The sequence below is a fragment of the Arvicola amphibius genome, chromosome 5, assembly GCF_903992535.2.
Source record: "Arvicola amphibius chromosome 5, mArvAmp1.2, whole genome shotgun sequence".
Lineage (NCBI taxonomy): Eukaryota > Metazoa > Chordata > Mammalia > Rodentia > Cricetidae > Arvicola > Arvicola amphibius.
Window position 1 is genome coordinate 64386428 of NC_052051.1, and position 14920 is coordinate 64401347.

The following is a 14920-nucleotide window of genomic DNA, read 5'->3' on the forward strand; positions in this document are numbered from 1 at the left end:
TTGCTGCTTAAATTTTTTATTTTTTCTAATTTGTACTTGGATTTAAGTAGCAAAGTACCTTGTTTTACAAATGTCATTAATTTTCATGGACTTCTCAGAATTGAAATTCATATAATTGGTTTTATAATCTGGAAGTGTTTTGGGAATTGAAATCAAATAGACCTCATTTTTACAATAGTTTTACTTCAGCATAGAGTATATTGGTCTAGGACATCAATAAACATGATTATTGTTACTATATAATGTTTTAAGTTCTTAACAGAAAATCACAAAATATCCCTTAATTTGTTAACCTTTAACCTTCCAATTTCAAACCTAAAAATAGTATTTAAATGTACAGACATTAATAAAAAATATTGAGAACTCATTAAAATCAGTCAAAGAAGAATAAAAAGGAAAAAAGGAAAAATGAAACAGAAAATGTTGAGACTCAAGAAAGCAATATTAATGAACAAATTACTCAAACTATTGTATGAAGTATCATGTTTTAGAGTTGAAAGGCTGTAAGTATATGACAATAAATAATATCCTCAAGACCTAGTAATAAATGATTGTTCAGAGGTACACTCAAATGAATGAGTCCAAAATTCAAGGAAAGACATAAAGCTGAAAACATGTCTTTGGAACATAAATTGTCAGTTTATTTGATGAACTATTTTCTCACAAATTTTAATACACCGGACTTGATTTTGTGTATAGAAATAGACAAAAATAGACTTTATGTCTAGAAATTTTCTGTTCATGTGTAAAATACGTGAATGGCTTATCATTCTGCAATTAAGACAATCAAATGAAGAGGCTGTGAATATTGCCTTAGATAATAATTGAGGAACATTACCTCTGATCCGAAGACAAAAAGATTTATTTAAGGGTTGAAAAATGTAAAGAGTCGTTGCTACTAGTATTTTTAGACAATATACTCATTTATAACCCCATGAATATTATCCTTGCAATGTATAGAATTTTTCTATATTTAAGAAAAATTTTCTGATTTAGAAGGATATACTAACATGAAACAGTTGTGGTAAATCTTACTAAATACAATGCTGATACAATTTGTATTCTTTTCTTCTTATTAGACTAATAACAATAAGTTACTCTTTCTGTTCCAGCAATGCTTTTTAAGACTATGTCTCTTTCAATCCATTGGAGCACAGAGAACTAAATGGAAGAAGTAAACCAATCTGTGATTTCTGAGTTCATTTTCCAAGGACTTTGTACCTCAAGGGAACTACAGATCTTCCTCCTGCTGCCTTTTTCCACCCTCTACCTGATGACTGTGGTAGGCAACCTCTTTGTGGTGATTTTAATCATCACTGATCATCATCTTCATTCTCCCATGTACTTCCTGTTAGCCAATCTCTCATTTATGGACTTATGCATTTCCTCAGTTACTACACCCAAACTGATCATAGACCTTGTAAAAGGAATATAAAATAATTTCCTATGGAGGTTGCATGAGTCAGATCCTGTTTGTGCATTTCTTTGTAGGAGATGAGATGGTTCTACTTGTAACAATGGCCTATGACCGTTATGTGGCCATCTGTAGGCCACTCCACTACACCAGCATCATGGACACACAGAAGTGCATCTGGCTGGTTGTGATATCATGGATCATTGGATTTGTGCATGGAGTTAGTCCAACTGCTCCTGATTGTGGAGCTACCTTTTTGTGAACCTAGAGTGATAGACAGTTTTTTCTGTGATATTCCTTTGGTGATAAAATTAGCCTGCATCAATACTGATACTCTGGGATTATGATAAATGCTGACAGTGGTGTTGTTGCAACAGCTTGCTTCATTTTCTTGCTGATATCTTACACTTACATTCTAATACTGTTCAGCTTCGCTCTAAAGGTTCATCAAAGGCACTCTCTACCTGTACCTTCCCATATCATAGTAGTTGTGCTATTATTTGTGCCTATCATTTTCATCTATTTGTCGCCTGTCAGCATCACATGGCTAGAAAGTTTTCTTGCTGTATTTTACTCAGTCTCAACACCTCTCCTGAATCCAGCAATTATATACAACTGAGAAATAGAGATATTAAGAAAGCCATAAAAGAATATTATAAATCACATGTGAGTTCTGGAATAATTTTTGACATCTTTTCTAATCAGCAAATTCATTGTATACACATGATCCTATGTACATTTTAGTGTAAATTTAATTGTATAATAACTTGTTCTGGGAATATATAATTTACAATTAGTATATGGTTATTAAGATAATCATTTGAAAATATATTTGAAATTGTAATGCTTATTGTTTAAACACATAGAATGGAGTTCTACAAAATCTACATGTATATATTAAAAATTGGAAAATATGTTGCAAAAATAACGATCACATTAATACACATAGCTCTGTTTCTTAAATTGTTAACTTTTAAATTTATTTAACTTTAGGTAAGATGGTTATTAGCAAAATTCTCTTTGAATTGCTTATCAATTGTATCATATTTTAAAATATGAATTTATATGCTAATCCTAACTCTGTCTTTATAACAGAAGATATTAAAGATATTTGTGAAATTGCATCCACTTAGAATTCTAAATTCTAAAAAATATCGAATTGTAATGCTAGTTGCCGTCGTATTGTTATATCTCTTTTACTTTTCAAGCCTTAGCTATTCATATAAATTCAGAATATTTTATTATTTGCTACTAAATATTTTCTATTTATTGTTCTCCCAAAAGAACAATATGTTTATATATTTGAATATACTTACTTTTCCTCAGTTTACAGATTATTTTCATGATCATGATTTTATATTATTTAATGAAGTAACATAACTGTTGAGGCCAGTTATGGTAATCATTAAGCATTTGATGATATGGTTGTTCATTATAATTCATACTATATATCATTTGATGTAGTGCTTCCTTTACTGAATAAACTGTATGTACCATGTTTAACAATAGCTGGGAGGCTAGTTCATTCTAAACAGATATGAAATCAGAATTTTGAATATCATGCCAACCTTTCATAAGCTAATGGTTAAAATCAGCCGGTATGTATATTCTAATAAGTTAAAGAGGTTGTCATAACATAAATTACCTAAAATACAAAACAAATATCTGTATCATGTTCTCCTGACTACAGGTAAGGATGGCTATTGTGTGACCACACACTTTGATGTGTATATATGTGTAGGTTTCTGGTATCTTTTTCAGAACAAATTATCTCCAGTGTGTTTTAGAAGATTTAACTCTCAACTATACAGTCACATTCTTTATTAAGTATGTTATTTAAACAATATCTGCAATAAGATGATTACATCAGATATAGTCTGTACCCTCTTATTTTTCCCACCCTTACTATCCCTTCTAATTCACAAAATATCACACTCACATAACACACACACACACAAACAGAACTCCATTCATGTGTTTTTGTGTTTGCTTTTGACCCATTGCTGTGACCTATAGTTTATTTATGTGTTCATTGATTACAACTATCCCTTGAACACTATGATCTCATCAGTAGGTCTCAAAACTGAAGAAAATGCCTGGCACTGTCCCAGAATCACCAGTGGCTCACAGTTTAGCACAGAGATGTAGAAGTACATAGGTACTCTCAGACCTTTGATTGACTGCTGACTATTTTCTTGTGTGGCTCCCAGAGTAGGCAACTTTGGGATCCTGACTGAAATGGCTGTCCCATGCCTACATGAGTACATCTCACAGGTTCTTGCATTCTTTTTTATCCCTTCCTCATTCTTTTTCAGGATTATTTTATAAGTTATTTTAAACCTAGAGACAACCTTGTGCGCACAGGCTCACAGTCACATTAGGGACAACAGAACACTGTAAGGACTCCTTGTTAAACTGTATAATTAAAAATAAATGAACTCTTACTTCCTGTGTAGTTTTTAAGAATAAAAATTTCATTAAAATTTAGCAATTCAGTGACAGAATTTTATGTATCCCTGTTTCAAGAAAGCATACACCTTGGTAGATGGAACAATATCCTAATATAACAGAGAAAATAAAGTCATAAACACATTGTTATATGAACAGCTTAAAATCAACATATAGAAGAATAAGTCATTCCTTAAATTTTTTCCTTTAATTTTATTTATAGGAATTCTGAATGATGGGGAATTGTTACATATTTAAGAGCCAGCCATAAGGTGATTCAGCCATTAAGCTTGCATTTTTGAATTCCTTGCCTTCTTTATGATTTAAGGAATGGTTTTTTACATTGATTGATTAAAATATGCTTTTATGTATACCTGTGGCAAGAACAAGGACAGGAAACATTTTGACTTTACAGTGCCAAATAATAATATTCAGCCTCTTAAAAGGTATCAAGAAAGTTATTCCACAAGGAAAGTAAACAACTCAATATTGTACCCACATTACGTAACAACAGTCATTAGAAAAAAACTATAAACAAGTTCCTCAATCTAAAATTAATCATTATATGGATGAGATCATACTGACCTGATTCAGAGGCAGATACATTAGGAAAAATGATTGATGAAGTAAAAGAGAATTTTTCCTTTGCTGTAGGTAACAAAGTTCCTCCTGAAAAACAATACAAAGAGGAGATTTTATCAGTTGTAATCTAGTACATCATATAGGTTGACAGAGTATTTAACCATAGAAAGTACAAATCAAGAGAGATTATTACAATCCCTTTTTTACTATTTATTTATTTACATCACAACTGCGGTTTCGCCTTCCTCCTCTTCTCTCATTCCCTCCAATATCTTATCAAGGCTTTTAGGTCCATTCCTACTATTTCTGTTCAGAAAGGATCAGGCCTCTTTCCCTTGGGGTATCAACAAAGAATGGAATATCAAGTTGTGGTAAGACTACTCTCCTCTCAGGTGCCGGCGGGATTAGGGATCTGCTTGGGTGTGTGAGTTGGGTGGAAGTTCCATGCGATGAGGTGAGGCCCAGAAGGGGGAACCCCGGACTGGGGCCCCCCTGGATGATGGAGGGGCCTGGACGGTCGTGAGGAAGGCAGCGAAGAGGGCACTGGAGGCAGTGAGGGTGTTGGAGGTGATGGGGGCCCTGATCCAGAGGGTGTGTGGAGTCCCAACATCATGCAGAGTTTTCAAGCGAGGGTCCTGGCATATATCCTCCGTGTGGCCGATGCAGATCATCTTGTCAGATGAGGGCAAGATGTATGGCCGGAATGAACTCATTGCCAGTTACATCAAGCTGAGGACAAGGAAGACGAGAACTCGCAAGCAGGTCTCGAGTCACATCCAAGTTTTGGCTAGAAGGAAATCGAGAGAGATTCAGTCTAAGCTGAAGGACTAAGTCTTCAAGGACAAGGCCTTCCAAACGATGGCTACTATGTCTTCGGCACAGCCCTACTCTGCACCATCCCTCTAGGCCAACCTGTGTCCTTCTGGCCCTCACACCACTGAGCTTTTCCAGTTCTTGTCTGGGAACTCTGGGCCACCGTGGAATGTTCCAGACGTGAAGCCTTTCTCCCAGACACCGTTCTCTGTGTCACCGACTCCCCAGTTCACCGACCTACCGGGGTATTAGGGGCCCCCAGCCCTCTCACCCCTGCCTCCACCTGCTCCATCTCCCCCAGCCTGGCAGGCTCAGGCCTAGGCACTGCACACCTGCAGCTGGTAGAGTGCTCAGCCTTTGTGGAACCACCAGGCACAGTTGACTCGTTCCAGAGGCACCTGTTTGTTCACATTAGTTAGCAGTGTCCCAGTCCTGGAGCACCGCCCCTGGAGAGTGTGGACGTGCGACAGATCTATGACAAGTTCCCTGAGAAAAAGGGTGGCCTCCGGGAGCTGTATGACCAAGGGCCATCCTATGCCTTCTTCCTGGTCAAGTAATGGGCAGACCTGAATTGGGGCCCAAGTGGTGAAGAGGCAGGGACCAGTGGAGGCAGCGGTGGCTTCTATGGAGTGAGCAGCCAGTATGAGAGCCGGGAGCTTATGACACTTACCTGCTCCTCCAAGGTCTGCTCCTTTGGCAAGCAAGTGGTGGAGAAGGAGACAGAGCAGGCCCAGATGGTGGATTAGCGCTTTGTGTACTGCCTAATGCGATCCTCCATATGTAAGTACCTGGTTAACTTTCTGCACAAGCTGCGGCAGCTGCCGAGCACTACATGATGAACAGTGTCTTGGAGAACTTCACCATCCTCCAGGTGGTGACCAAAAGAGACACTCAGGAATTGCTCCTGTGCACTGCCTACGTCTTTGAGGTCTCCACCAGGGAACACTGAGCCCAACACCATATCTACCGCCTGGTCAGGGACTGATGGGGCCCCGCTGTTGGTTGTCCTCAGAACACCCCCTTCCTAGGAAAGAGCCTTTGGCTCTCCCTGTACCCCTAATTTGGAGAGAGGGCCATGATAAAGAGGCCTGATTTCAAGCTTGAGCAAGTGGGGCTAGATCCTATTAGAGGGGAACCCCAAAACTTGTTGAGCTGAATGAGCTGACCTCACAGGGAGCATTTGACAGGACACTTCACTCCTGGACATCAGGGATTGGGGACAGGAGTGCAAGCCCACAGGTACAGCACTGGTCTCTCAGTTCGACAGGGCCCTTCAGTGCTCTTCTTCAGAAGGGAGCCAGGCACTGTGGGAGACATTACTCATTGCCTTGTACCCTTCCTGTTTTCTACCCACCCCATGTCTGCCTCTCCCTCACACCCTTTCTCTGATCTGGGATGTCACGATTGAAGATAACGGCTTCCCAGCTGGGGGCAGAATGAAGTGGGACCTGAATTTTTTTAATATAAGGAGATATTTATACAGTGTTAAGATTAATGTTATCTCAGCTAGGGCAAGCAGCGGTGTGGGACTTCTTAATCTCATCCCCAATTAAGTGAGCCTCAGACCACCCTGCCACCTTCTTTTCCCCAAAAGTGATGGTTTATGTCCCGAAGGAGAATAAAGCTATTTTTATCAGAAAAAAAAAGACTACTCTCCTCTCATTGTATTTAGGCTGTGGAGGGCAATGCAGAATGAGGAATGGATACACAGAAGCCAGTGAGACATGAGGGACAGTCCCTGCTCCCATTTTTAGGAGTCACATCAATATACCAAGCTACAAAACTGTCACATATTTGTAAAGGGCTTACATAGGTCCCATTCAGGCTTTCTAGTTCTGGTTCAGAATCTGTGAGTTCCTATAAGTTATATTAATTTCGTTGGATTTTCTTACAATGTCCTTGACCCCTTTAAGCCTTCCTCCCTCTCTTCAGAAGAAATCCCTGAGCTAGGCCATATGTTTGGCTGTAGGTCTCTATATCTCTTCCCATCAGTTACTGGATGTAGGCTCTCTGATGACAACTGGGATAGTCACCAATCTGACCACAGGAGATAGCAATTTCAGATTACATATCCACTATTGCTGGGAGTCTTACCCAGGGTTACCTTTAGAGATTCATAGCAGATTCCATTGCATCAGGATCCTACCTGTCACTGAAAAGCACCCCTTTCTACTCATTGCATTCAAGTATTCTACTCTCCACCCACTCCCCAACTGGCTTTCTCAAGTTTCTGCCTTTTTCCACCCATGATATCTCCTCTTTCCCTTTTCTGTGAGATCCATGTGTTCCCCCTAAGGTCCTCCTAGTTACCTCGCCTGGGACTCTGTGAATTGTTGCATGGTTATCTTTTTCTTCACAACTGATATTCCATTATGAATTAAAATGGAACAAGACCAACAAACATTAAAAAAAAAAAACAAAAGATACCAGACAAACCAAACAATAACAAAAGTAATTTATCCTGACCTCAATTCTTTGAATATCCACACAACTAATGATTAAACGTGAATTCCCTTTGAAGTGTTATTTCAAAAGAAGTACTGCTGTTCTTTGAGGAGTATTTTTACTAGTTTTGATATACTACTTTAAGGTAATGCAACATTTTACAAACAAAGTTAGCTAGCAGCCTTTGCCATTTAATTTTGTACAATGTCTCATGTAACCCATTGCAGCCTCAAACTCATCATATCACTGAAACGACTTTGAAATTATCATCCTTCTACCTCTGTGTCTCAAGTGTTAGGATTCTGGTGTGTTCTCCACATTCACTCTGTCTTCTGCATTGCTGCTGATTGAACTTGAGGCTTTATGCATACTAAGACAACCACTCTACCAACCAAGGTATCTATAGTCTGAAAATAATTTTACAAGTTAAACTGAGGAAGAGCATCAGTTAACATAAAACAGTAACTCTGACTAAAGGGATTAATTGCAGAATCACCTCAGGTTGAAGTGGAACTAATAATTTTTTGGCAGGTGTCAATCTAGAGGTACTTTATGTAAAAGGCTGCAGTAGGCCGGGCGGTGGTGGCGCACGCCTTTAATCCCAGCACTCGGGAGGAAGAGGCAGGCGGATCTCTGAGTTCGAGGCCAGCCTGGTCTACAAGAGCTAGTTCCAGGACAGGCTCTAGAAACTACAGGGAAACCCTGTCTCGAAAAGCCAAAAAAAAAAAAAAAAAAAAAAGGCTGCAGTAGCTTCTCTGTGGTTTCTGGTATTGACAGAATCTTTCTTGATGGTTGTCATTAACAAATCATATATAAGAACTCTTCCTTCACAACCTCCTTGGTTCATTATCCTTGTGTTGTTAATGCTTGGGGAAACATATGTGCTTTGATTCTCACACCTTTCGTGTTGGTTTTGTGAAGAAGAGCGGGGGCCACATTCTATTGCTTATCAGTATGCTGCATGAGCAGCAAAAGCACTTCACATTAAACACAAGAGGCCAGTCCCAATGGATACCTCTATAAAGAACTACCAATCTAACTCAGCCCTACACACACACACACAAAGAACTACACAAATGGGTAAATCTGGGAGTGATAGAGGCATAACCATCTCCCAGGAAAGAGTACACCAGTTGGTTGCTCAGTAACCAAATGTGAAAAATCATTCACACACATAGCATTAAACAGAGAGGGCAGATATTATTGGAGATTATATTGTATATATTTATGTATGTATGTATGTATGTGTGAATACATATATATGCATGCAATAACAATTAATGAACAAATAAGTCAGGGAATTGAAGGAGAATGTGGCTGGATATATATATATATATGTATATATATATACATATATATATGTATATATATATATATATAAAGGTTCTGAGATTATTACAATTATAACAAAAGTATAATAGATTGCAGTTAATAAATGTACTTTGGAGAAGTCACTATAGCAACAAATTTATCATATAAAAATGAGGAACATATTTAAGTCTATAATTACTTTGGTATAAACTGCTTTTCATATACAGAATTTCATATATTAGAAAAATATGCAGAGTTCAAAAAATTACTTTTAAAATTGTATGAAATGAAAACTATATTTAATGAAGCAACAGCTGTGATGAAAAGTCAAAGAAGTTTTGAAATTATTTTTAACACACTACAAGTTCTTATATATACTACTAATATGTAATTTCCATAGGTGTTGTCTATCAAAACATAACGATGTTCACTTTAAGTATATATAATATACATAATAAATAATATAATTGAAATGTATTTGATAATAAAGACAAACTGAACAATCTAAAATGAGGTAATGTGCCTGATTCATAGGTGTTGTAGGCATTGGTCATAAATTATCGAAAGAGAGAGAGTGAGAAGAAAAAATATCCCATGAGAATGTCTAGGTGGTAGGGGGTAATTGTCTAAATAAGCATGTGAACTTTAAAACTACAGATACATTTTATCCCTTTTTTTCAACTAACTATTACAGTTATTCATGTGGGTCCACGTATTATAATTGCAGCTCTCTTTATATGTACTTGTTCTCCTGCAACATACATATGTAGATCAGAAGAGTGAGTGGTTTCTATCCTTACACCTTGTGGATCCCTAGGATTAACTCAAGTCATCAGACTTGGCAACAAGTGACATTAAGTGCTAAGGTATCACACTGCTCATCATGTTATTTATCTTAGCTTGTAACTTGTCATAACACATACAAAATAGTAACTCATAATTACTAAATATTTATAAAGTTAAAGAATCAATTTTCTTTATTTTTGAGCTCTCGGATTCAATTCAAGAGAAGCTGGAGTCTATGAATCCCCAAGGACTATGAAAGCAAAAGGCTTTCCAGTTCCATGTTTCTAGTTAATGTGGAGAATGGGGATCTTTCCAAGGCAGACATGACTCTTGTCAGTGTATATAAGAGGCACTGAAAGGAAACAACTCAGTGACACTGGTGACAGCAGAAACAATGATTAAGAGTTTCAGATTCTAAAGGAAACATCATTCAAAAGGGAAGATCTGTTTAATAAAGTGATTGTTGTAGCGTGAGTACATCACAAACTGATTTTTGTGCTTTAAATTGCCATCACAATTACTCATTTAAGCTTGGTTTGTTTATATGTCTGTTTGTTTTAATAGCACATTGTTTTACATCATTCACAAGTTACAGCGAGTCTTGTATGTATAGTTTTTAAATCGTGCTTGATAAAAATATTTTAGGCTTCTCTTCCAACTAGTCCTTGAGACATCAGAAAAGATAAAGAAGTTTTATATGCTCACATCTATTGATCACTTAGGGTAAACTTTAGAAGTTCCAAATTTCTTCAGCACAGAAATACTTTGTACTCACAGGCCACTAAACTTACTCTAATGTTATCTGATTAACTTTTGAATTTTTGATTCTCTAGTTCCTCAATATTCAAACAATACCTTAGGAATGTAGTTATTCGTAATTGGAGTAAAATTAGGGTAACACAGATTAGTGGAATCACAATACCCTAAGAATTCAGAAAATTTTTTAAAAAGATGTGTGAAAATGGCATTGGTATTCAACAAGAAATATGCTCAATTTTGAACATAATAAACTAAGTCTATATAATTCTATTTTTGCTGCCTGAAGGTTTCATTCTTTTTTCCTCATTTTTTATTAAAGATTTCCATCTCCTCCCCTCCTACTCCCCCTTCCCTCCCCTCCCTTCCACCCATACCCCCACTCCCTCCCTCTCCAGGCCAAAGAGCCATCAGGGTTCCCTTCACTATGTTAAGTTCAAGGTCCTCCCAACTCCCGCTAAGTCCAGGAAGGCGAGCAACCAAAATGACAAGGCTCACAGTGAGCCTGTCCATGCTGTAGAGTCCAAGCTCATCGCCGTTGTCCTTGGTTTCTCAGTCCTCCTCCACCGTCAGCCACATTCAGAGAGTCCGGTTTGGTCCCCTGTTCCATCAGTCCCATTTCAACTGGACTTGGTGGTCTCCCGTTAGTTCTGTCCCACTGTCTCAATGGGTGAACGCACCCCTCACGGTCCTGACTTTCATGCTCATGATCTCCCTCCTTCTGCTCCTCATCAGGACCTTGGGAGCTCAGTCCGGTGCTCCTATGTGGGGCTCTGTCATTTTCTCCATCCAACGCCAGGTAGGGTTCTTTTTTTTTTCCAGTTTATTTATTTTTTATTAAAAATTGCCATCTCCTCCCCCCCTTCTCCCTCCTTCCCTCCCCTCCCTTCCCCCCATACCGCCACTCCCTCCCTCTCCAGGCCAAAGAGCCATCAGGGTTCTCTACACTATGTTGAGTCCAAGGTCCTCCCAACTCCCTCCAGGTCCAGGAAGGTGAGCAACCAAACTGACAAGGTTCACACAGAGCCCGTACATGTCGTAGAGACCAAGCCCATCGCCATTGTCCTTGGCTCCTCGGTCAGCCTCTGCAAGATATTCATGTACTTGCATTTATGTGGCAAAGTACCTTGTTTTACAAATGTCATTAATTTTTTTGGACTTCTCAAAATTTAAATTCCTATCATTTGTTTTATAATTAAAAGTAATATTGGGGATTCAGTATCAGACAGACCTCATTTTTCAGTAGAGTATTACTTCTGCATACAGTTTATAAGCACAGGAAATTAATAAACACTATTATTATTACCATATAATGTTTTAAGTACTTAACAGAATCTCAAAAAATATTCCCTAATTTGTTAACGTTTACCCTTCCCATTTAAACTTAAAATAGTATGAAAGTATACAGACATTAAAATTAAGAAAGGAAACTTATGAGAAAACTTTAAAATCGGACAGTCAATAAAGGAAAAAAGAAAAGTAGAAAAATGAAACAGAAAGGTAGAGAGGCAGAGAAAGCAACATTCATGAACAAATTATTCAAACTGTTGTATGAAGTATCATGATTTATAGTTGAAAGGCTGTATGCGTATGACAATGAGTAGTATTCTTCAAACCTAGTAATACATGATTGTACAGATACACTCTGATGGATAAGTCCAAAGCTCAAATGCTGAAAACACGTGTTCGGCAGGTAGATTGTCAACTTATTTGATGAATTATTTTCCTCAAAAATTTTAATACACAGGATTTGATTCTGCCTATAGACATAGTCAAAAATAGACTTTATATCTGGGAAGTTTCTGTTTATGTTTAAAGTATGTGAGTGGTTTATAATTTTGGTATAAACACAATCCAATGAAGATGCTGTAAATACGGCTCAGAGAATAATTGAGGAACATTACTTCTGATTACATAAAAAAGATAAATTTAAAGATTTAAAAAATGTAAAAAGAGTAATTGCTACTGTTTTTTAGACAATATGCTCATTTACACCCCTATAAATATTATCTTTGAGATGTTTAAAATTTTCCTAATTTTAATTACTACAAAGTATATACTAATATGAAGCAGTTATTGTAAGTTTAACTGAATACAATGCTGACATAATTTGTATTCTTTTCTTCCTTCTTGAGTGTGACCATTAAGGTACTGTTTCTGTTTCAGTAATGGTTTGTTGGGCTCTGTCTCTCTCAACCCACTGAAGCCCAGTGAAATAATGGGAAAAGTAAACCAATCTGTGATTTCTGAGTTCATTTTCCAAGGACTTTGTACCTCAAGGGAACTACAGATCTTCCTCCTGCTGCCTTTTTCCACCCTCTACCTGATGACTGTGGTAGGCAACCTCTTTGTGGTGATTTTAATCATCACTGATCATCATCTTCATTCTCCCATGTACTTCCTGTTAGCCAATCTCTCATTTATTGACTTATGCATTTCCTCAGTTACTACACCCAAACTGATCATAGACCTTGTAAAAGAAAATAAAATAATTTCCTATGGAGGTTGCATGAGCCAGATCCTGTTTGCGCATTTCCTTGTAGGGAGTGAGATGGTTCTACTTGTAACAATGGCCTATGACCGTTATGTGGCCATCTGTAGGCCACTCCACTACACCAGCATCATGGACACACAGAAGTGCATCTGGCTGGTTGTGATATCATGGATCATTGGATTTGTGCAACTGCTCCTGATTTTGGAGCTACCTTTTTGTGAACCTAGAGTGATAGACAGTTTTTTCTGTGATATTCCTTTGGTGATAAAATTAGCCTGCATCAATACTGATACTCTGGGAATTATGATAAATGCTGACAGTGGTGTTGTTGCAACAGCTTGCTTCATTTTCTTGCTGATATCTTACACTTACATTCTAATAACTGTTCAGCTTCGCTCTAAAGGTTCATCAAAGGCACTCTCTACCTGTACCTCCCATATCATAGTAGTTGTGCTATTATTTGTGCCTGTCATTTTCATCTATCTGTCGCCTGTCAGCATCACATGGCTGGACAAGTTTCTTGCTGTATTTTACTCAGTCATCACACCTCTCCTGAATCCAGCTATTTATACACTGAGAAATAAAGATATTAAGAAAGCCATAAAGAAGATGATAAACCACACGTGAGTTCTGGAATAATTTTTGACATCTTTTCTAATCAGCAAATTCATTTTATACACTTGATTCTATGTACATTTTAGTGTAAATTTAATTGTATAATAACTTGTTCTAAGAATCTATAATTTGCAATTAGTATATGGTTATTAAATAACCATTTGAAAATATATTTGAAATTGTAATGCTTACTGTTTACCACGTAGAATGAGTCCTTTAAAATTATTTGTATATATTAAAGATTAGAAAATATGTTGCAAAAAACCATTCACAAAAATACATGGAGCTTTGTTTCTTAAATTGTTAGATTTATATTTAGATTTATTTAACTTTAATAAGATTATTATCAAAATCTTTTTGAATTGCTTATCAATTTTATCATATTTTAAAATATGTCATTCTATGCTAATCCCAATTCTGTCTTTGTAACAGAAGATATTTAAGATGTTTGTGAAGATTGCATGCACTTAGAAATTAAAATGTTAAAAATATCAAATCATAATGTTAGTTGCCTCATATTGTTATAACATCTTTAAGTTTTCAACTCTTTTCTATTCATATAATTTCAGAATTTTTAATATTTAATCTATAACAAAAGAACAATCTATTTATAATATTTGAATATACTTTCCTCAGTTCATAACTTATTTGTATGATCATGATTTTATGTAATATAATGAAGTAACATAACTGCCAAGGCCAGTTAGGTAATAAATATACACTTGATAATATGGTTTTCATTATAATTCATCTTATATATCATTTGATGTAATGCTAACCATACTATATGAATATATGTTTAAAATAGCTGAGAGGCTAGTTAATTTCTAAACAGACATGAAAATCAGAACTTCTTGAATATTATGCAAACATTTCATAAGCTAATGGCTAAAATTAATTGGTATGTATTTCTAATAAGTTAAAGTGGTTATCATAACATTATCCAACAATACAACACAAATATCTATATTATGTTCTTTTAAAATCATATATTACAGTACGGGATGTCTCATGCCTATCCACAGATTTTGTGTGTACATAAGTATAGGTTCTGGCATTTTTCAAAACAAATTATCTCCACTGTGTTTAGAGATTTAACTCTCAACTATACTGTCACAATATTTTTATTAAGTATGTTATTAGACAATATCACAGATATAACAATCTGATTACATCTGATAAAGTCTATGACTTCTTATTTCCTTCCCACACTTACAAGCCCCTTCTCCACACACAAAATCACACTCACACAATAC

At 36.6% G+C, this 14920-nt stretch overlaps 1 protein-coding gene and 2 pseudogenes across 1 annotated transcript; all 3 read left to right on the top strand.

Annotated features, from left to right (window-relative positions):
* The first annotated feature begins 1165 nt into the window (after nucleotides 1-1165).
* Nucleotides 1166-2158, top strand: LOC119815247 (annotated as a pseudogene).
* A 2318-nt stretch (nucleotides 2159-4476) lies between these two features.
* LOC119815250 lies at nucleotides 4477-6242 on the top strand (annotated as a pseudogene).
* Nucleotides 6243-12773: 6531 nt separating this feature from the next.
* On the top strand, nucleotides 12774-13676 carry LOC119815251 (olfactory receptor 4K3-like). Its single transcript, XM_038331407.1, has one exon. The coding sequence runs from the start codon at nucleotides 12774-12776 to the stop codon at nucleotides 13674-13676; it is 903 nt and encodes a 300-aa protein (XP_038187335.1).
* The last annotated feature ends 1244 nt before the right edge of the window (nucleotides 13677-14920 follow it).